We start from the raw sequence: 23,297 nt of genomic DNA, 5'->3' as shown, positions 1-23,297 counted from the left end.
ACGCTCCCTCGCCTTTATGAATGCTCACATAAAGTTTTATAGCCCTTGCCTGATCGTCAGGTGATGTATGTCTGAGTTTAGCGACTTGCCTTTCAAGAGGTTTGCCGACGTCTCTGGAAGGGGCGGGGGAGGGGAGGCTGTGGGGAGGTGCCTCCTCTTGCTGCTCTGGTCTGTGTGCTCATCGCTCTCGTCTGCCTCTGAGTTTTAGGTCTGATCATGTGTAATAGGGGTGAGGATGGATCGTTAGTAAGTAGGAACCGTAGAATTCTTTTTCTCCCCCTAGGAAACATTTTTTTTTCAGTTATGCATATACATGTATCCATTCCTTTTCAAATTCTTTTCCCACCGAGGTTGTTACATAACATTGAGCAGAGCTCCCTGTGCTCTGCAGTAGGTCCCTGCTGGTTATCCAATTTGAACATAGCAATGTGTACCATAGAATTCTGTTAACAGATGGCTTGTGGGTTAGTCACTGGAACCTTGAACTTAATACATTTAAAAATAGTTTGTAAAGTTGGTATTTTCCTGTGACAAACTGACTACATGTCTTTCCATAATATTGAGATGGAGAACACGGGATTGATCATTTTTATGGAACGCTGGACTCCTAAACCTGGGGGTCATCAACGTGGTGCCCACTTCCATCCCTGGGGTGTGGGGGGCTGCAAGAAGCTCCTCCCTCCACCCGGTCCCTGCCCTTCTGCCAGCATCCCCGAACATCCCTGAGGCCCGCAGTCCCTGCACTCGCTTGCCCTGAGGGTGGTGAAGCAGACAGGGGACCAGCTTCCTGGCTTCCAGCCGTGTTGCCCTGACTACGTGAGCAGGCTTGTTACCGGGGCAGAAGGAGGTTTCTTGCCCGGTGTCTGCTGTGACCTTGGGTGATGAGTCCAGAGGTACGATTTGGACCATTTTGTGGAGGCCCTGCTGGGTTCCTGCAGGGGGACCCCTGGCGGATGAAGGCCTGGTCTGGCTGCCCCTGGATGGAGCCTGTCACAGGGTGTCTGGGTCTCAGTATCCCCAGCTGTGGGATGGTTGTCGTGAGGACCACACACATGTGAGAGAACCTAGAAGAGGGCCCTGCTCTGGTCATGCTGGGGTGCCTGCTGCTGTTACTGCCACAGGCAGTTTGGCCCGAGTGACCCATCCCGCTGTGCCCCCAGAGGGAGTCAGGATATAGGAGGGTCAGAGAGAGCTTCTGTGATGGGTTTTGTGAGAGACGATGAGAGCCAGGATGAAGCCGTGGAAATGAATGTTCCTGAGCCCCGAGTCCAGACAGTGTGACGCTGAGCATGTCAGCAAAGGCAGCAGCCGAGGAGGAGAGTCCAGGGTGATCTTGTGATTTGGGGACAGAGGGAATGTGAAAAGAGTGAGGAGAGAATGAAGAAGAGAGAGCGGGGGTGGGGGGTCTCTGAGGAGAGAACTCAGGATGAAGCGATGTTTGAGGGATGGACCTGAGGTTGGGCTCAGACCTGAGTAAGGGGTTTCCCTGTGGAGACATGGAGGTGGCTGGGCTGGGTCCTGCCTGGGTCAGGAGACATGGTCTGAAGCGGGAGCTGAGGGCGGGAGCTGCAGAAACCCTGTAGAGGGGCGATGCTGGGGTGTGTCCTTGGGAACCCCCTAACCACGAGGGCAGGTGCAGGAGAGCCCACAGAGAGAGACAGAGGAGTGGGGAGCCAGGAGGTAGTGAAGGTTTAGCCCCTGTTCAGCTTCCGAATCCCAGTGCTGGTCTGGACCCATCATCAGCCACTAGAAACCCTCAGGAAAACCCCAGAAAACGCAATGCTGCTGGCAGCCAGGGGCCCCGCTGGAATAACAGCTCACTGTGTAACCCAGAGTGGGGTCTGCCTGCTTGCCGCTCAAAAGCCAGCAAGGAGGCAAGGTTGGTGGAAAGGAAGGTTTGCTTTATTTCAGAGGCCAGCATCCTGGGGAGGGGGAGGGCAGGCTCCTGTCCAAAGGCTGACTCCCCGCCAGTGACAACCAGTGAGCAAGAGCTTTTATAGACAGAGGGAGGGGGCTATGTGCAGAAACAGCAGTCAGCTCTGACAGTCACCTTGAAATTGGTCATTGGTGGTCTGATCAGCGTCATCCTGATCGTTTTAAGGACAGTTAGTCTTCAGTTCCAGGGTTGGTTTGTTCCCATTTCGTTGAGGCCAGTTCTCGGAATTGTGGCGGCTCATGTCATGGCTACAGTCTGGTCATCATGTAGTTCACTTCTTCCATCTGCTGGGGGTTTCAGTATCTACAAGACAGCTCACAGGACATGGCTCAGCATATTATCTGTAGCCCTTGAGGAGCAACTAAAGGTCCTTGATTTTGCCTAATGACTAAACTTATTGTTTAGTCTTGTTGGACTGTTTTCCTTGGTTTCTGCATTTTCTCACTTCTCTGATTAAACTTACTCTTTGGTTAAAGTTTTTCCCCAGACAAAAGGCAGGTGGAGGACACGGTGGGAAAGGACCGTAGAGTCCTGCTCCGTTTCAACTGGGCACAGAATCCATCTTCCAGGTGGGGCGGGTGGGGAAACGGATGCAGGGATGGGTAAAACCAAGAGCCACAGAAGTAGGAAGGGAGGAAGAGCATGTGGGCGGGTGTAGGAGAGAGAAAAAGAGACACAGAAGGAGAGCACAGGCCCTGCCCTCCCTGCCCCATCCGCTGGGCCGGCACAGCCCCGGAGATGGTGCAGGGGAGACAGGTGCCTCCCAGACCTCAGAGCCGCCACGTCACCCCCAGCCTGCAGGCGAGACCAGGTCCAGGCCATCCCGGGCTGCACTCCCTCTTCCTGGGTGCTTTTCATCCACTCTCGACTCTCAGTGCCCTGATTCTTTTCCTTCCACCTTTGCTCGTTTGAATTCCTTTCCTGGGCCCAAAGGGCAACCCACTCATCCTCCCCCATCAGAGAATGCTCCTCCAAAGGATGCGAGTCCCTTCCCCTACTCCTTTCTGAGCATCACAGCCCAGCATCCTGCTGCCCACCCAGACTGCCCCCGCCCTCCGGGCTCCATTAACTGCATTTGTAGGAAATGTGAGGTGTGTAAGGCCACCCTATCAGGAGATGATTGGACCGAAGAGTTCCTCAGAGCTCCTGAGAGGAGGGGCCATGCGTGAGCCCAGTGAGGAGGGATCAGTTGGTCCTATGGAGTCTCTCCCATTGGGTGCCCGTCACCCGGGGAGCGAGGCTCACTTCACCTGTGGTGTCACAGGCCTAATAGGTATGCATCACAGGAGAAGTACCAACCGTGGCATCTGGCGGCAGGGAGGTTTGGTTGGAGGATGTAGGGAAGTCTCTGAGTAAATCTGGTTAGGAGGGCACTGAATTCTTGCTCGGCTCTCCGGGCTGGCAGGGGAGGGACAGTGAATGGGAGGAACTGGGAACAGGCCTGAAGAGGGGCCAGCTCCACACCTGGGGCATTTCATCCCACAAGCCAATCCCCTGGGCCCTGGGTGACCTCATTTTGCAGAAGTTTCAGGGTCTGAGTGAGAAAAGCATCTTCCTCTCCTTCCAACCTCAGTCTGGTCCCAGCTCAGATGTAAGAAATGACACCCAGGAGCCCGCGGGCCTGGAGGGCACTGGGAAGTTGACAGGTTGGGGTCACGAGGATGCCCCCCACCTCCTCTGAATATCTCTCCCTTGCCTCGTTGTCCCGCACTTGCAGCCTCTCTCAGACACCTCCCAGCCGTGACTGCGTCCCCGCCAAGCTGCCAGCACCGTCCTCCTTCCTTGTGGGGGGACCCATGGCCTCTCTAAGGCTCCACACTTCCCTTCCTTGTTTTCTCCTCACGGCGACAACCTGTCCTCTTCTTTGGCAGGTAACTGCATCCTCCCTGCCAGGAGGTCTGTCTGTGCCAATCCTGCCTGGTTCCAATTAGACCCTACACTCCTGGAGAGCACAGCCTCTGTCCTCTGTCCGCCCCAGGATGGCTCTGTGCTCAGGCATCCTTACTGTCTCAGGGATGGAGCCTGGGGTCAGCAGCAGCTGGCCCTGGACCCCTGGGCCCAGGGAACCCAGGAGAACTATTCCAAAGAGGATGCACAGGGTCCTGAAGTGTTTAGGCTTTGATCCCCCAGGAGGGCTAATGTTGCCAGGCTCTAAATTCACTCCTTTCCTAACTGGCCGTCCTATTTTTTTTTTTCCCTCAACTTCAAGACTGTCTTCTTTTAACTTCTTAAGGTGTCTTAAGTGACAGCTGTAAATAATTAAACACTGTGTTTAACCGTAGAGTTGGCATTCTAATATATTTTTAAATGTTCTTTGTGTTCATAAACAAAGAACCAGCCAAGTTCAAGTTTGATAATCATGGAGTCATACTTTATCATTTCAGGAAAGAAGCCAATGCTAGATTTCAGTTCCCGGGAGTTACTCAGGGACTTTTCCTGGCTCTGGCTCGGGGCTGCGTCCTGCTCATCCCAGCTTCAGACGGCGTCCCATCCCGATTTGTCTAAAAGTGGAAACTGGTTGGCCAGAAGGACAGACAGGGTCTAGAGTAGGGAATTTCCGAGGCGCGGTCTCTCTGGGGAGAGTGGCAATTTCTCCCCTTCCACGCCCCCTATCTCCCCCCACCCTGAGCCCTCCGGCCTCTGCGTCAACCTTGTGATGTGCGATGTGGTCCCTGCCCTGTTCCACCGCAGGCCTCTTGCCGCTGTGAGCTCAGACCCTCCTCAGCTGCGTTCTCACTCCGTCCTTCTCCGCACTCGGCCGGATCCCCCCATGATGACGTCTTCCTTCCTCCTGGAGGACCTGCCCTCCCCTAATCCTCCCCCACCCCAGCCTCCACTGCCTGTGCTCAGTGGCCCTGGGGCCTGGACGCCGTCTGCGGCTTTCCTTTCCCCATTTCCAGTCGGAACAGGAGAGGTGCCAGTGCCCCTGGGTGACCCCTTCAGGCTCAAGAAATTTGGGAACTCGTCCCTCCCCCTTTTGCCCCGGCTAAGGAAGTTGTCTTTTCTGAAATTTGTAGAGCGCAACCATAACCTGCAGTCCCAGACCCCCTCTCCTCGGTGATCGGGCCCCTTCCCAGGAGTCACTCCTGTTTTCCATTCTCACTTCCACAGCCTATGGAACAGCCCTTCTCCTATGAGTCCCAGGTCTCACCCTTTATCTGGTAGCCATTGGTTACATGTTCTCTTCCCTCCTGGAGTAAGTACTGTGTGTAGATTATCTAGCATGAGATGACACCAGTCCTGAGTGTTCTACACGTATCAGGTAGCTTATTCCTCATGACCACCAACCCAGTAGCCATCGTTATGACCCCTTTTTACAGGCACAGACAATAAGACTGGAAAGGTTGAGTGTCATTCCCAGGGTCACTGGTTAGTAAGTGGAAAGGTTGGATTTGAACCCAAGCACTCTGGTTCCACTTTATTCTGCGACGTGTATCTTCATGATCATCCCTATGTAACAAGTAAAGGGAGTGAAGCCATCATGGGGCTGGGACTCACCTGTGGCCCATCTGACTCCTGAGCCCCCAGGACGGTCACCTCACACCCAGCCTGCTTCCCGCTGGGGTGCATCCTGGGGCTGTGCAGATGTGTACGGATGCAGACCCTGCCCGGTCTACAACCACATCTGGGCCAATTGCTCTCCCCTGTTGATCTTCCTCTTGGCGGTGTTTCTGTGTGTTCTCATTGTCACTAAGTTTCTAACACCCACTCACTTAACATGTTCCTAAGCTGAGAGATGCCTCAGTGGGGTCTCACAAAATATTTATTTATTTATCATTCTTCACTTCCTTTGTCCCTATTTTTGAGGGAGCAATTTGCTTCTTTATCAGGTGTATTTCTTTTACTCCTCAGAAAGGAGATAGCTCTCCTCAGCATGTGGACACCTGGCTGACCCGTGGAATTCGTCATCACGTTTGCCTTCATGACACCGCATTGCGTGAACATGGTCAGTGTTGCCCTAAGCGTTTCTGATCTGTATGCTCTTCTCCTGCTGGGCATTTTGGACGGATGCCTCTGGTCTTGGGCTTTCAGCTCATGAGTGATGTCATCCAGAGCAGTCACTTTACCAAAGGGGGCACCGTGCTATCATTTTCTTGTATTTTCCCTCAAGAACGAACAGACTGCTTCTCACCCACAGTGAAGATGGGGAACGGAAGTGATGAGAGATTTCTCCCTGGATTCAGACTCACATCGTGATTCCTGTTCATTCACGCACATTTGCTGAGGGCCTGTCTCAGGAGCCCAACGCAGGTGTGGTTCCCCCGAGTCAGTAAGTCTGGTGTCAGACGGACATGCATACACAAAAACGTAAACACAACACGCTGTGGTGATTTGGTGAACAAAACGCTGTGTGATGCAATAGTCATCAAATGTTTTGGGGTGTCTGTGTAGTCACAGGGTGTTGAGCTGGAGAGATGAATAAGGCATGAACCCTAAAGAACAAATCAGAAATTATACAAGAGACTGTAAGTGCTGCACCCAGTAGGGGTTAGGAGGAGACAACACTAGCCCAGTGTTTTAAGTGATGGATTGGTGGGGTGGCTTCGTGGAAGAGGAGGCATTTCAACCAAGTGTATTCACGGGAGGTGACTCAACTATGCATGCATTTCTGGTGCTGGGAGAGACCTGGAGGTAAACAGCACAAATCGAGTTTGACAAGAGCTGGACTGTCACACAGGCCCAGGGTGAATAGCGGGGTATCCGCTTGAAGACAGTCTTTGGGGTTAAACCAAGGAAGACTTAAATGCTGGGGTGAAATGTTAGGGAACAAAGGGAAGGAACGAGAAACAGGAGCAGGAATGACAATTAAAAGGCGATTCTTGTTCTTTAGCTGGAGGTTAATTAAGATGGACTGGAGTCGGCTGGGGACAGGGCGTGAGGGGAAGAAAGCATTGGTGGGGGGTTTGCAGAGCAATAGAATAGAGCTTTACAGCCGGCTGGTCTGGGGAGTCAGGGAGGGAGGAGCCATCATGGTCACTAACCCTCGGGTCTGGGAGATGGAAGATGGGGCTGTCGAGGAGAAATCAGGGCGCCAGGATGGCTGGGGTCGGGGGGAGCGGAGACATGTCTCTGTGAGCTCCAGGAGCTGCCTGGGGGCTTCATAAGGAAGAAACTGCTCTGTGTTCTGCCCTGTGCCCTTCGCCCTGGCAGGAGCCAGGGAAAGAAGCCTAAAGCTGGTGGTGACGGCTGACTCTTGGGAGACAGAGGGAGAGGATAGCCAGGCTCTTCACACCTTTGCATCACTGTTTGTGAACACGGATGTGACAGGTCGGGGCCCTCATCCGTGCTCTTACATCTATTGAAAGGTTACCAAACTCAGGCCATTTGCCAGGTGCTTTTTGTGCATTATCTCATTTAATCCTTACAATGTGATAGCTATGAATTTACCCACTTCACCCTAAAGAAACTCGGACCTAAAGAATTTAGGCGGTTGGCTCAGAACACAGAGTTACAATTGAAAGAAGCAGTTTTCAAAGTCAATGCTCGACTCCTGAGTTCCTTATCCCTTTCATACTACAGCCGTCATCCCCACTCACCTGACCCCAAACTGATGGACTGACAAAGCGCTGCAGCAGGGGAGTGGACCCTTCTTCTGTTGCGTCTACTGAGAAAACAGACTCCCCTCTTCCTGAAACACAGACCGACCCCCTTGGATGAGACAGCTGAGATTTAGAGTCAAACTTGTAACACCACCTCTAGGACCTTGTAAACGTTCTTTCACATTTCTGAAAGCTGTTTCTTTCTCTTAATGGGGACAACCATACATATTTTGTAATACTGTGAAGAGAAGTAGACGGGTACACCAGTCATTTTCCCACCTGAGGCCGTGATGTCCTTTTTTCCCCGAGATGAATGCATGTTTTTTTCCCTCAGTTCTCTCAACAGTCACCACTCCAGAGGGCTCTCCAGTATCTAGTCCACCCGCTCATGGCAGCAGAAGAGCCCCTGGAGGTTAGCTGGCATCACGGCCACCTGGAAATAAGAATGCATTTTCCAGCTCTCACGACCAACAACTACGTGTGGGCACAGAGATAATAGGAGAGTTGCCAGAAACTTCAAGGATGTGACTTTGTAGGAAAGGGCATACACTTTTTCTGCCCCTCCCTTCCTTCCTTCTGACCTGAATGCAAATGTGATGGCCAGAGATGAAGCAACCTCAGCAATGGGGGCCTGTGCGCAGAGCAATAGGACAGAATGGGCCAGAGGAAGGCCTTACCCCTCTGCACTGGCTGACCTCAGACTATAGGCTTGTTCTATCCTGCTGCTTTGGGTTTTCTGTCACTCATCTGTAAATCTGAACAGACGTACTCTGACATGTGAAACACAGCATCGGTGTGTTTACCTGATTATTTTCAACTTCTTCCCAATGGAATATAAACCTCCTGAGGGTAGCCCTTTGTTTCTGTTTATTACTGTATGTCTGACATTTGGGACAGTGCCCAATACATGACAAGTGCTCAGGGTATTTGTTGAGCAAATAAATAAATGAGTGAATGAATGTAAAGTCCAGAGTGCACGGGGGGTCTTTACTAAACGCTATCTTCTTCCAGGTTCTCCGACTGGCCTTAGAAAGAGGAATCAGAGGAGGCTGTGGAGCATTTGGGGTCTGTCCAGCTTAATGAACAACTACTAATAAGAGCAATCAACCCCTTTGATAAAGACTTCCATTCCGATCCCACTGATCTCTGGACGGGGTGAAACCTGCTTTTCTCTCAGAAGCTTCTGTGTTATTCATCCTCCGTTGGCTGCTTTTAGCAACAGGCTCTGTCTTACTCAGTGTCCCCATTAACAGGAACCATCAGGTGCGTGATTCAGGCCTAATTGCTGCCACAGCCTTGGCAGTATCTTCCTGTCACTTCCCTGCGGGGTAGCCAGACTCAGCCCTGATGCGCCCCGGCCTGCCAAGAACTAATGTGCAATGCAGACAGCGAAAACATGCCTCCAAAGCTCAGCGTGCACCACGGGATGGTGAATTCTGATTCTCAACACGGTCTCAGCACGAGAAGACCCAGCTAGCCAAGGAAATGGATTTCTCTTAGGTCAGAACGATCTTTCCGTTTTCAAATAATTCAAGATTGGAGTTCGGGAAGTTTATTTACTATGGGTTCAGTTAGCTTAAAATTTAGGGGTGTGTGTTCACTCAGAAAAAAATGCACGAACTTGTAACATTTCATGGTTTCATAGTTGAGAAGCATTTTACAAATTTGATTTTGAGTTCTGTTTTATAAAAAGCATTAAAAAAAAAAAACTTTTCCCTGAGTTAGATTTTGTTACATAGAGCAGCAAAATGAAGTTTATAAGATGCAGTGGCTTATACGGTCATCATTCGTCCTCCTGAAGCTGCAGGTTGGCAGCTCTGTCCCAACTGTCTCTCATCCTTCTCCCGGGATAAGCCTCCGAGCAGTGGGGCTACAAAACGGAATGGCCAAACTGCACAAGTACGATTCAAGCCTGAGGTCACATCACACCTGCCAAACCAAGTCATGTGGCTAAAGAAAAAGAGTAGAAAAGTAGGGCAAGAACCTCTTAGGGCAAGAACACAGCAAGGCTATGTGGTGAAGGGTGTGGGCATGGGAGGGTGCAGAGAGTTGGGGCCATGTGTACAAACTACTACAATCCCAAACATTTGTCACTAATTTTTTTTTAAACAGTAGCCACCCTCTTTCTTTGCTTTTTAACAGATGAATTGAGATATACTTCACATGTCCTGTAACTCTCCCATTTAAAGTGTATCATTCAGTGTATTCACAATTATGTGCAGTCATCTCCACAGCCAATTTTAGAACATTTTCATCATCTCAAAAAGAAACCCTATCCCTTTAGCTATCCCCCTTCTATTCATTCCAGTTCTAAGCCCTCACTAGTCTGTTTTCTGTCTATTATTAACATATTAATGGAATTACATAGTGTGTGGTCTTTTCTGACTGGCGGCTTTCACTTAGCATAATACTTGAAAGTTCATCCGTGTTATCAGTACTTCATTTCTTTTTATGGCCAAATAATATACAACACTTTGTTTATCCACTGTCAATGGACAATGGATTGTCAGTTGGACTGTTTCCACCTTTTGGCTATTAGGCATTCTGTTGCCATAAACAATCAGGTATGAGTTTTCGTGTGGATATATCTTTTTATTTCTTCGGGCATATATCTTGGAGTGAAAATTTTGGGTCATATAGTAACTCTGTGCTTAACCATTGAAGGAACTGTCAGACTGTTTTCCAAATAGGCTGCACCATTTTACATTCCTATCAACAGTGAATGAAGGTTCCATTTTCTCTACATCCTTACCGTTACTTTAATTACCTGACTTTTCATTCCAGCCATCCCAATGAATGTTAAGTAGTATCTCGCTGTGATTTTGAGTTGCATTTCTCTGATGACTAATGATGTTGAACATATGTCCATGTGCTTGTTGCCCATTTGAATGTCTTCTGTGGAGAAATGTCTGTTCATATCTTTTGCCCATTTAAAAGAAATTAGGTTGTCTTTTTATTATGTATTTGAAAGGGTTGCATACTCTGGGTACAAGTCCCTTTTCAGATAGATGATTTGCAGATATTGTCTCTTGATACATGGTTTGCCTTTTCACTTTGATAACATCCTTAGAAGCACAGTTGTTTTTAATTTTGAAAAGGTCCAACTTATCTATTGTTTCTTTTGTTTTTCATGTTTTTTGTGTCATATCTGAGAATCCATTGTGAAATCAGAGACAATGAAGACTTTCCACTATGCATGATTCTAAGAGTTTCATCATTTTAACACTTACATTTAGATATTTGATCCATTTTGCATAAGCTTTGGTATCAACTGTGGGCATTGCATGTGCATCCAGCTCTCTCAGAGCTATTTGATGAAAAGATGATTCTTCCATTGAATGGTCCAGGCCACCTTGTCAGAAATCAGTTGGCCACAGGCCCACAGGCTTATTTCTGGACCGAATTCTGTTTCATTGACCCATGTATCTATCCTGATGCTACAACTCTGCCTTGATCACTGCTTTCAAGTAAGTTTTGAAATTAGTGTTAGTCCTTGAGCTTTTTCCTCTTTTGTAAGATTGTTTTAGCTAGCCTAGGTCCACTGCAATTCCATATGAATTTTAGAATCAGCTTGTAATTTCCATAGAGAATTCAACACGGAGTCTTACAGACATTATGTTGAATCTCTAGACCAATTTGAGGAATATTGCCGTCTTAACAATGTTAAGTCCTCTGAGTCATGAACGTGGTGTGCTTTTCTGCTTATTTAAATCTTCTTTAATTTCTTTTAACAATGTTTTCTAGTTATAAAATCTGCATTTATTTTGTTAAATTTAATCTTAAGTGTTTTATTTATTTTGATGCTATTATAAATGGAATTTTAAAAAATTTTCATTTTCTAAGTGTTCGTTGCAAGTGTGTAGAAGTACAGTTCATTTTTATGCATTGCTCTTGTATCTTGCAACCTTGCTGGACACATTTATGAGTTCCTTCAGTATTTAGTGGATTCCTTAGGCATTTCTATATTACATATATTACATATAATATGTTACATATATTATAAACCGCTCATGCCATTTATAAATGTAATTTTACTTCTTCCTTTTCAATATGGATGCCTTTTATTTATTTTTCTTACAAAATAACTCTAGGTAGAAACTTCCTTTTTATTCTTGCATTGTTGAGTGTTTTTAATCATAAAAAAGTGTTGGCTTTTGCCAAATGTTTTCTCTGCATCTATTGAGATGATCATATTGTATTACATTAGCTGATTTTCAGATGTTAAACCAACCTTGCATTCCTAGGATAAATCACACTTGGTAATGGTATGTAATTGTTTTTTATGTTCAGTTTGTTAGTATTTTGTTGAGCATTTTTGTGTCCATGTTCATAACAGATATTGGTCTCTAGTTTGTTTTTCTCTTTTGATACTTTTACCTGATTTGGTATCCTGGTAATACTGGCCTCACAAAATCAGTGGGGAAGTGTTCCTCCTCTTCTATTTTTTAGAAGAATTTATGATCCCAATTAACATTTTCTTTGATATGGATCGTCTAGTTTTTAATTCATGCTTGGAGGAATCCAGGGTAATACTGAGAAAATATTTACTGTCTTGATGACTTGTTTTCACAACCCATATATCATTAGGGTCTTCTCTGCACATGGGAAATGGGAATACCTGCCTGAATTCATGGCAGTGAGGTTCAGAGTCCCCTGTCCGAGGGGCCCTGTGAGCTCCTGGTGCATCATCACCTTGTCACACGCCCCGCTGTCTCTGTGCACCTATGGGCCCCCCACCCCATGTGCTTGCTGCTGGGCCTGGGATCACGTCAGCTCAGCTGCGTGCCCATCTCATTATTCGCCCCCCAAACACATCAGGCTCCAGTGTTCTGTGAACTTAGTCTTCTTCCTGGTGTTGAACGTGGAGCTGAGGGGGAGGCGGGCACAGCGCAGCACAGAGCTTCCTGTCCACCCGGTCCCATCCCGCACCCTCTGTTGCTCGCTGGCCAGACTCCTCTGGTGGTCAGTATGTACCCACCCTGCTGTCCAGCAGGAATGTTTCAGCCACGTTGAGGCCCCAGAGACTTTCGCCCTGGGTCTGGCTTCTTGAAGCATTTTCTCAGCAAAGGGAGGGAGGCTGCCTCTTAATTTCTCTCTGCTAAGAAAATCATTCATTTTCCTCATTATTCCATTATTGTTTTAAAGCCTGTATTACATGGGATCTGACTGGAATCCACAGAGATTATCTGGGAAACGAAATTCAGAAGAGCTTTAATTACATCTTCCGAGAGGATCATCCCTTCTATGCCCCCTCCACACCTCCAGACCACGGCCAGTCAGAATCAAGTGCATTTGCTTGTGGGCAGGGAGCTGAGCCCTCGCCCTGCCTGGAAAGGCTTTACGAAGCCGCGATCACTGCCCACAGGGCAGCTGAGCGGAGTGCAGGCTCTGAGGTTCCCCATCTTAATGATGCTGTTTCCCTCCTGAGGTCTCACCTGTGAGTGATTGGGCCGTCTCTCCAGGCAGCACTCACCCAGCTGGGAGGAAAATTGCCCTGGCCTTTATTCCATGGGGCATTTGCCTAATTACGTTGAAAGGCTCAGAGAGAAAAATCAAGGTGAGAATGACTACCTTAGTTCCCACCACCTCTGTGGGGACGGTGGTGTGAGCACAGTGTGGCGGCTGAGTCTGTCAGCAGGCAGACCCCCAGGGTTTGCCATGTTATGGAGCCTGATGTGACAGGACATCCATCCAGCTGCTCAAAATGTCTCCTTTTCCCAAAGACTCTTCCCTTCTTGTACTGACGTCACCCAGGATGCACAGATACCTACACCACAGAAATGCCATTCTCTTTCACGATCAGGTTTCTGATCGTGTTTGCTTTAGGAAAACGTGCCACTCTGTAACATTTCCAAGTTAGGGCCTGCGTTTCCTACTGAGATTCAGTGGGGCTGTGCCTGGAATCCCACCCAATGATAGGACATTTGTTTTCTATTTGTTTTCAGATGGCTTATGTGGTTTTCTACTAAACTGAACCAACCTGCTCAGTGAAATAATTTTTGTAGTTTCCTATTGGCCCCTACTTTTTTTGTGTGTGTGTGTTACGCGGGCCTCTCACTGTTGTGGCCTCTACCATTGCGGCGCACAGGCTCTGGACGCGCAGACTCAGCGGCCATGGCTCACGGGCCCAACTGCTCCGTGGCATGTGGGATCTTCCCGGACTGGGGCACGAACCTGTGTCACCTGCATCGGCAGGCGGACTCTCAACCACTGAGCCACCAGGGAAGCCCTTGGCCCTTACTTTTATGCAGGAGGATTATTACACATTTAGAAGCATTTTTATGCTTCTATTGATCAGAAAATCACATAAATAATTTATTTCAACAATAAAGACCTCTGTTGACTCCCCCTTCCACATTCTGAGTGAAAGTTATCTTCTGTTACTCAGAGTAGAAATCATGGTGTCAGGGTTTCAACTTTATGGGTAGTAGTTAAACTTATATCTCAAGTTTCTCTTTAAAAATGAAAAGAATAAGAAAAGAAATGTCTACTTATCAGGATTGAGAAATATAGAAAATCACATGTACTACTACCAGCCTTAAAATGTATCTTTTATCTATCTAGATTCTAAGGCATTTCTGAAATGAAGAAAAATGTTGAGAGATCGTGAAAAAAATGCAGGAAGCTGGATGAGGGCCCTGATCTTAAGCTGAAATCTCAGCACCCTGAAAACAACGTGGTCCATGGTGCTGGCTGGGCAGGTGACAGGGGTCTAGTGCTGCAGGAGTGGGTGCTTACTTTACCATCCTGCTGACCTGACTATTGCCTCATGCTTTAAAAATGGTCCTTTTCAATTCTCCCCCAAAGAAAAGAACACCTATAGAAATATTCAGCCCATTTTGCTTTTCATTTAGGAGAGAAATTTTAACAAAAAATTTAATCCACACACTGATTCATCAAACAGTACCTGGACACCAGGCAGGAGAGCTGATGGGCCCTGCCTTCGAGCAGCTTTGCTGTAGCAGCTGATCAAATAGGAGGATGCTCCACACATGGGGATGCACAGGAGAAGGGCATCCTGACCCTGAGAGCCCAAGGGAACCTTTGGAGGCCAAGGCCTCCACACTCAGCATAGGACCTTGCACATGGAGCACCAAATCAACATGTTGAATAAATGGAGAAAAGGGATCAGGTATGAGCAGAATGAAAAGCCGAAGGTGAGGGCATGCTTCAGGTCATGGAGAGCCTGGTGGGCTGAGCCCAAGAGTTTGACTTTATTGATTTTCTTATATGTTATTGGAGTTTAGTTGATTTACCATGTTGTGTTAGTTTCTGCTGTACAGCAAAGTGACTCATTTATACATGTATATATATATCCTTTCTTTTCATATTCTTTTCCATTATGGATTATCCCAGGATACTGAATAGAGTTCCCTGTGCTCTATTGTAGGACCTTGTTGTTTATCTCTTCTCTTTATGTAATAGTTGCCTTAGGGGTTTGACTTCAGAGGGAAGATGTCCAGTCTTTCTGTGAAGGCTGCGTGGCCTCCAAGTTCTGAGACAGTTCTGCTGGCCTTTGCTCATGGCAGCTTTGACCTGTGCTCTGAATTCTGGATCTGCGGCTGGTGGGGTCATTTAAGAACCTGGCACCCTGGCTGTAGAGAGGAATCTTCATGCTCAGAGGTGTGTGAACATGGATCAACCTTCTCTTCACTGTGAGGCCGTGTCACCTGCCCCCCGAGATCTTGCCTTTAAACTCAGAAGTTCACAGAGGCTCTTTCCAAAGTCCCTTTCTTCCCTGGGAGGAATGCTGGTGCGAGCTGCCAAAGGCTGCTTTTCATTCGTTAGCTGTCAGAGGCTCTCTTTTTTTTCCCTCAATATCTTTATTGGAGTATAATTGCTTTACAATGGTGTGTTAGTTTCTGCTTTATAACAAAGTGAATCAGTTATACATAAACATATATCCCCATATCTCCTCCCTCTTGCATCTCCCTCCCTCCCACCCTCCCTATCCCACCCCTCTAGGTGGTCACAAAGCACCGAGCTGATCTCCCTGTGCTATGCGGCTGCTTCCCACTAGCTATCTATTTTACATCTGGTAGTGTATATATGTCCACACCACTCTCTCACTTTGTCACAGCTAATACTTCCCCCTCTCCATATCCTCAAGTCCATTCTCTAGTAGGTCTGTGTCTTTATTCCCGTCTTGCCCCTAGGTTCTTCATGACCTTTTCTTTCTTAGATTCCATATATATGTGTTAGCATACGGTATTTGTTTTTCTCTTTCTGACTTACTTCACTCTGTAGGACAGACTCTAGGTCCATCCACCTCACTACAAATAACCCAATTTCGTTTCTTTTTATGGCTGAATAATATTCCATTGTATATATGTGCCACATCTTCTTTATCCATTCATCTGTCGATGGACACTTAGGTTGCTTCCATGTCCTGGCTATTGTAAATAGAGCTGCAATGACCATTGTGGTACATGACTCTTTTTGAATTATGGTTTTCTCAGGGTATATGCCCAGTAGTGAGAGGCTCTCTTTATGTTAATGTCTTCCCTTCATACTTCTCAGGACCGTTCGGATTTGCATCTGCAGTGGTTAGAAAGGTTTCTGAAACAGACTTAACTGAAGTGGAAGTAATAAAGTCCCTGGCCCTGGAGAGACGTGGTTTTGAGTCAGAAGGCCTGGGTAGTCCCGTCTCTGCTAGTGATAAGCTGAGTCATGGTGAGAAGCCCAGACCTCTTTGGGGCTCACAGTATTATTATAAATATGTGATATGATATGATATGATATGATATCATATGATCTAATCTAATGCTAATCTAATCTAATCTAATATACAGTAATTCCCCTATATACCAACCTTCAGGTTGCGAACTTTCAAAGATGCGAACGTGCGTTCACATGTCCAATCACATAAGTTAGTTCATGTGTCTGGCATACATTGTCACGTGCATGCATCCTCTACAAGTGGTTGTGCTTTTGTGTACTTTACTGTACAGGACTGTGTAGAGTACAGTAGTACAGTACCTTTATTTCAAGCCCTGGAAGCAAGCGTAAAAGCAGCAGTGATGTAGCTGGTACTGCTAAGAAAAGCCAGCTCTTGTACTATACTAGTGTACTGTCCTGTAGATTAAAAATGTTTTCTTTATTTTTTGTGTTTGTTTTTTATGTGTTACTTGGGTGAAAAGTATTATAAAAAATATTATAAACCTATTACAGTACAGTACTATATAGCCGATTGGGTTAGTTGTGTACCTAGACTAACTTTGTTGGACTTACGAACAAATTGGACTTATGAATGAGCTCTCAGAATGGAACTCATTTTTATGTAGGGGACTTACTGTAATATATAATATAATATAACATAATATAATATAATGAAGTACTTGATGTGAAAGTATTCATATCAAGAATGCCATGCTCGTGGGCGATTAGAGAGGACTGTTTGGAGCTTGAATGTAACCGACACGTATCCGTCACTCAACCAGCCCTCCTTATTCTCTCATTGGCTTTTATAATACACATGTGTGTGTTTGTTATTCCATTAGTGCATTACCTGCTCCTCTGTTTTAGCATTTATTAGGTGAATTACACTGAATGTTTGTGGTACCTAAATGTTGTATCCCAGCAGTGGTCGAATGCTTCTTACAGGTGCCTTCACTGGCAGATGACGCTGTTTATTTATCTTTATGTAATCGCCGACTTTGAAAATGATGTGGACATGATCTGTTGTCTGGAAATGTGAGAGGAATGAGTGACTATATAAGCGAATGACTCCTTGGCTCCTTTGAAAGCTTTTAGACTGGAAAGCACATGAATCAAATAAATCCTTTGTGGAATTTGGATCATTGGCATAAATGTGTGTAGGTTATAGGCAGAAATGAGAAAGGAAGGCTAACGTAAATTAGATACTTGCATCGTGAATGCATTTGATAATCTGCAAAGATTCTCTTAGTTATTGAAGATGCTGTGCTTTTATAACTTTCTGTCTACATGTCTTGTTGAGCATTCTAGAGAGATCCTCAGGAATTTGCCAACCAATTTCAGAAACATATTCTCTTGAGTTTTTTTTTTTAAAGAACTGTGTAATTCAGATTCTCTAGAGTAAAGCTGAATTTTTGAACATTAATATGTATATATTCTTACAGTGAGAACTTGTTAGACAATTATTGGAATTTAGTGTGCATTTTTTAAAATGCATTAGGAAAATACGCCTGGAGGGCTGCCATTCCTGTGAATGTGAATTGGATTGTAGTGTGTGTGAAAGAGCAAAGTCATTACTGCTTACTCAGTGTTGCCTCTCACCCTTGTATTTTTATGTAGCAAATGCGGCAAATGTGTGTCCTGATTTTTAAAATTTATTTTATTGAAGTCTAGTTGATTTACAATGTTGTGTTGATTTCTGCTGTACAGCACAGTGATTCAGTTATACATATAATATATATTTTATATTCTTTTCCATTGTGTTTTATCACAGGATATTGAATATAGTTTCTTGTGCTCTACAGTAGGATCTTGTTGTTTATCTATTCTGTATATAATAGTTTGCATCTGCTAATCCCAAACTCCCACTCCATCCAACAACCCCCGCTTGCAACCACAAGTCTGGTCTCTATGTCTGCGAGTCTGTTTCTGTTTCATAGATAGGTTCATTTGTGTCATATTTTAGATTCCACATATAAGCGATATCACATGATATTTGTCCTTCTCTGTCTGACTTACTTCACTCAGTATGATAACCTCTAGGTCCATCTGTGTTCTGATTTTTCATTTGCTTTGTCTAACTTCCCCAGATAAATTGTGAGCATCTTCACACCAGAGAAAGGGCTCCTTCATTTTGGCCACGTCCTGGGCAGAACCTTAGTTTCACTGCACATTTATTCACCTGCTTCCTCAGTGCCAGGCACTGTCCCACCTAAGCTACAGGGGTTCACGCGCTCAGTTCTCTGACAGCCTCCTCGGGGAGCTGGTTCCATGATCCCATTTTCTAGATGAGGGAACCGAGGTGGGAATAGTTGACTCCCTGGGGTCAGAGGTCTGAAGTGAGGATGGGGGTTGGGGAGAGGGGGCTGGATCACACCCAGGCTGTCCAAATGCTTTGACCTTTGCCCCCAGGATCATCATCACCACCTGACCAGGAGCACCTCCCCATCCTTCAGCTGTCCCCCTCCAGCCTGTCCCCTCCAGGACAGCTGCGAGCTCTCTGATGGGCAGCAGCTCCTGAAGCAGCCCCTCCCCGTGGAGTCCATTCAAGGATCTGGGCTTCAGCTCTTCCCTATGGGGAATATTAAATGCGCACCCGCCCGGGATGCTGTCGTAGACACGGAGCAGGGACCCTTGCACCTCGGCAGCACCGCGTCTGACACGGACCCGGAGCGGACAGGGCGACAGAACACACACGTCCTGTGCTGACCCGGGCGGGGGTCGGCCTCAGAGAGTCCCGAGAGCGAACTCAGGCGACCTGTGTCTCCGGCTGCTTTCACCGATGTTCTGTCCTCAGCAACCTGTCAGCCCTGAGTGGCCTAGAAACTGTTAGCTCGAAATAGCGGGCGGCCGTTGGAGTCACACACAGGTCTCGGGGGATCTGAAAGCAGGGCAGGAAGCTGGGACACAGAACGAGGACGAGGATCTCTGGGTGTTCACAAGGCTGATCCAAGTCCCTGAAGCGTGGCCACGCTACCTTTGGCCTCTTCTTCACCAGGTAGATTCACCGGAAAAGTGCTTTACCCATAAACGTGTTAGTCAATCTCACTTACGGAAAACTTCCTTAAATGTAACCATTTCCCCAGCAATGCTCTGTAAATGAAGGTGCTTGTAAGGCTCTGAGCATGCCTTTTTTCATCCATTAATTCATTCATTTGACTAATATTTATTAGTTCTAGGTACTTGGGGTACATACGTCAGTGAAGATAACCAACGAAAAATTGCTAACATCTTGATATATGTGTGTACTTGCTTTCATTCCATAGATCTTTACTGAGATGCGGGGCATCTGGGGTATGCAGTAGAATAAACACTCATGGTTTTGGGAAGCCCCATGCATTCTTGGAGGTCACTGTTTGAGGTTGTGTATGGTACGAATGTAACCTCGGGTGTGGTCGCTCAGACCCCAGCAGACCTACCGCCCACAGCTCTGCAATGTCAGGCCAAGGGGCCCCTGTAGTCACAGGGCCCGCAGGGTTAAGTACAGTTGGGAGAGTTGTTTTCTGTGATAAACGAATGCCTGGCTTCATCCCGTAAGCAGCCCCTATTCCCTTCCATCCTCCCCAGCCACGCTGTCCTCCCTTGAAGCTGGGATGTTCTCAGGGTCCGTCTCCAGCCCAGCTCTGCCTTCTTAACTCAGTACTTTGCTTTCACACTTTCACCCTCCCTCTTGTATGGACTAGGTGTTGGTTCCAGAATTTGCTGATTTTTTCAAAAGAGAAATCAGTCTGTGTGTCAATGAATTACAGCAAACTGCATAAGTGAGTTATAATTACTTCCTGAATATTCTATTTTTGAGAACACAAAATTTTCCAACAATTTGGAATAGTTACTTTCTTTTTCTGCCTTCCTGTGAAAATGGACTTAGTTTATCCACCTTAGGACTATACAATAGTAACCTTATTTTTAAAATTCAACTCTCAGGTTTGGTGATAGTTATACAGTCAATGTTTGGCTCTGCAACGAAGCAAATCAACACAACGCTGTTTCCGACTGCTTGAAGCTCTCTTTTCCAGGAATCCAGTTTAAGGTAGTGCTAATATTGTACATTACTTCTTTGTTTTGAGCTAAAAACATCTTATAAGTGTACTTGTCTTTTCCCCTGTTTTAATTATTTGCTCTCAAAAGATATCGCTTATTGTTCTGGCCTCATTGCAAAGTACAGGCCACACCTCTCCCCGCAAAATAGCAGGGGTGGTGGATCTCACCTGACCTCGCTGAAGGACGACAAGCCTGCTTTTCCCCTTGTTGTGTCACCCAGAGCAGATGGTGGTTACTCATCCCCCCTTTTCTGTGGGAACAACTTCATCACACAGTTTGTTTAGTTGAGGATGGAAGATACAAAAGTTAATTTCTCCCATGCATTTGCTGTGGGGTTTGTAGACTCAGGGATTTCAACATTCATTCACAAGAAGGGCCCTGGGCTTGAGATCACAACCCTCTACACACTTGATGCAAAGTGTGGTCCCTGAGCCAGCAGGTCTTCATCACCTGGGAGCAGGTGAGAGCTGCAGCATCTCAGTCCCCAGCATACTGACCCCAAACCTGCACTTTCCCAAGGGGACCAGGCGATCCTTGTACACACAAATGTCTGAGAAGCGCCACCTGCCGTTCTCTTGGATGACCCCATGATTCCAGTTTGTCGTAACTTCTAATAGATTGTAGTTCGTAAAGGAGCTACGCATTGTGTGTCTATTTCATCCACGACCATTTGGTAAAATCCTACCTGGCGAGAAGCAAGCTGTCCAAGTCACAGTGGTTCAAGGACCACTCTAAACTACCCCATGAACCCGCTGTTGGGATCTCCATGTGCACCCGTGGAAATGAGGCTCAGAACAGGTAAACATCTCACCAGGAGTTGGTCAGCTAACGGTGGGGATGGCCGGGTGCCCCGGTGTGAGGTTCAGGTGTCTCTGTGCATCTCTGTGATGTCACATATACCTCCTTCTTCTCAGCCATCGATAGGTGTCTTCTTTCCCCTAGAGAGGGCTTCCCAGACTTGTGGCAAGGCGAGGGGGGGCAGAAAGGGGCAGAGAGGCCACCCCACCCGGGGGGACACCTCGTATCAAATATGCCTTGTGGTGAATCGTAGCCCATGACCATTCTCTGGAGACTCACAAAACTGACCCCCACACCTAGTTAGTATTTAAAGGTGTGGTTTGCAAAAAGATAATTTATTTGGCAATTAAATATAGTGTGATCAATTTTGCTTAAGATTCCTAATCCTGTGATCCAATTTTTTTTTTTTTTTTTTTGCTTTTAGGGGCAGCACCTTAATTTATTGGAATACCATGTGCCAAAAAGATGGGCGTGCTTAGCCCGTTCAGAGTTCTGGAGGACAATAAAAACTTCCTGAGTATCAAATATTACTCCATCAAGCACACCCCTCTGGAGCAGGTCTGGTACCTCAAAGGCGTCACCACGTTGTTTTTCTTGAGGCCTACTCCAGCCGATTTAAAAATGAGCCAGATTATACTTCTTGAGATCACCATTTCTTTTATTAATCACCATTTGAGTTTGCAAAATTCTGATAAAGATGGTGAGTGTGCTCTCCACTCAAGGTAAATATTCGACGTTCAGGGTTTCCATCTGCTCATAATTTCATTGGTCGCTCAGTAAACGGATCAGGCCCCGTCAGCCTTCCCATCCCCACTTACCCACCGGCCCCCGCCAATAAGTAAAGGGGCTCCACTGTAAGTGAGCTGACTTTGGGAAGAAAAGTGCTTGGTTCCCTGAGTCCCAGAAGGTGAAATTAGATCACAGGTTCAATCTAAAGCCGTGCTTGAGGCATCGAGAATTTCCTGACGATTTATTAATTTTCCAGAAATGTTTATCATTCCTGGAGTTGGGTCCTCAGAAGACCTACCCGTTGAGGGTGATTTAGGAAGGGGTGCTGTGAATGAATGGTTATGAGTCTTAGGAAAAGCTGGGCAGGGCTTGGAGAAGATGTTCCCTGTAATAGTTGAGAACAAAGGGTTGAGTGTTCCTCGAAGTTAATTATTTTCATCATTTCTTTCAGGTATTTGTTAATTTTGCGACTGAGCAGCAACAAACCGCACCACCTTCTGATCCGTCCACCGGTCGTGAGCACCCACAGAACCTGCCTGTCTAAGCGCTGAAGAAGATGCTGTTCAGAGAAATAAAACCTCGTCTTTTGTTATAATTAAGATTCAGAGATCAAAGGAGCGAGTGGGCGGCAGAGGAGCTGGAAGACACAGGGCAGGCAGTCCAATCTCATTCTCTCCTTCATTTTCTGTTTTGAAACACTTTGTTAATTACACCCTGAAAGGTCATTCTTTTCTGCAGACTTTTGGGCAGTTCCTCTGATTCAGTTACTGCCTTTGCCAAGGCGAGATGGGCCGGCTTCCTGGGACATGGGAAGGAATTGACATTCCTTCTGGAGCTGGAAAGGCTGTCAGAGTTTGTCCAGGTCAAACATTCCATTTTAATTTTAAGGAAACTGAGGCCCCCAAGGCTAATCTATTTTTTGTTGTCCTTTTACTAGATTATGCTTACATGTGTCTAAATAACAATTCAGTGATTTAAATGCACCGTTTCTCTAACCCTGGATGACATTTTATGTTATGAGATGAAAGCATACCATTTTTTCTTACAAAAGATGCTTTTAAAAAAATAGGGATTAAAGAGCTTTTCAGTCAATGCTTTAGCAAAATTAAATAATTTGAACTCGGTACTCTGTATCATTTACCAAAAGTGTGACCAGAATTTCACAGATTTTAAATTTAGGGGAACATAGAAAAAAATATAATATAGATGTATTTTCTTTTTATTAATTTGGATTAATAATTACCGTTCAGGTCAGTGGTTTTCAAAGTGTGTTGGTCCCCATAATAGCTGCATTTGCATCTCTTGGGAGCTTGGCAGAAATGAAGGTTCTCAGGCTCAACCCCGAAATCTAAAACCCTAGGGTAGGAGCCCTGCAGTCTCGGTTTAAACAAGTCTCCCTGGTTTCTGTAGCACATTCCAGTTTGAATACCAATGGTCTAAGGAAATATCTAGGTATCTTCCAGTTATACAAGCAAAACTAGCACCATATGTAGTAAACATTAATTTTCAAACAATTTTTATATTTCTAAAACTCTGTCATTCTCAGAATTATTGTCCTCAGAGTATTTTAAAATACAAAGTGCTCAGATGTGGCTCTA

General features: G+C 46.2%; 1 protein-coding gene across 1 annotated transcript in view; it reads left to right on the top strand.

Moving 5' to 3' along the window:
- The window catches only part of ABCA13 (ATP binding cassette subfamily A member 13), a 135,012-nt gene extending 112,769 nt beyond the window's left edge, over nucleotides 1–22,243 (top strand). The window contains 4 exon segments of the mRNA XM_060156197.1: nucleotides 20,056–20,161; nucleotides 21,395–21,449; nucleotides 21,452–21,528; nucleotides 22,151–22,243. Of these exon segments, the coding sequence (XP_060012180.1) occupies nucleotides 20,056–20,161; nucleotides 21,395–21,449; nucleotides 21,452–21,528; nucleotides 22,151–22,243 (331 nt within the window).
- Nucleotides 22,244–23,297: the final 1,054 nt, after the last annotated feature.

Source organism: Lagenorhynchus albirostris, chromosome 8, assembly GCF_949774975.1.
Source record: "Lagenorhynchus albirostris chromosome 8, mLagAlb1.1, whole genome shotgun sequence".
NCBI classification, from domain to species: Eukaryota; Metazoa; Chordata; class Mammalia; order Artiodactyla; family Delphinidae; genus Lagenorhynchus; species Lagenorhynchus albirostris.
The sequence above is the reverse complement of the archived record's forward strand: the minus strand, read 5'-3'. Positions and strand labels throughout refer to the sequence as shown.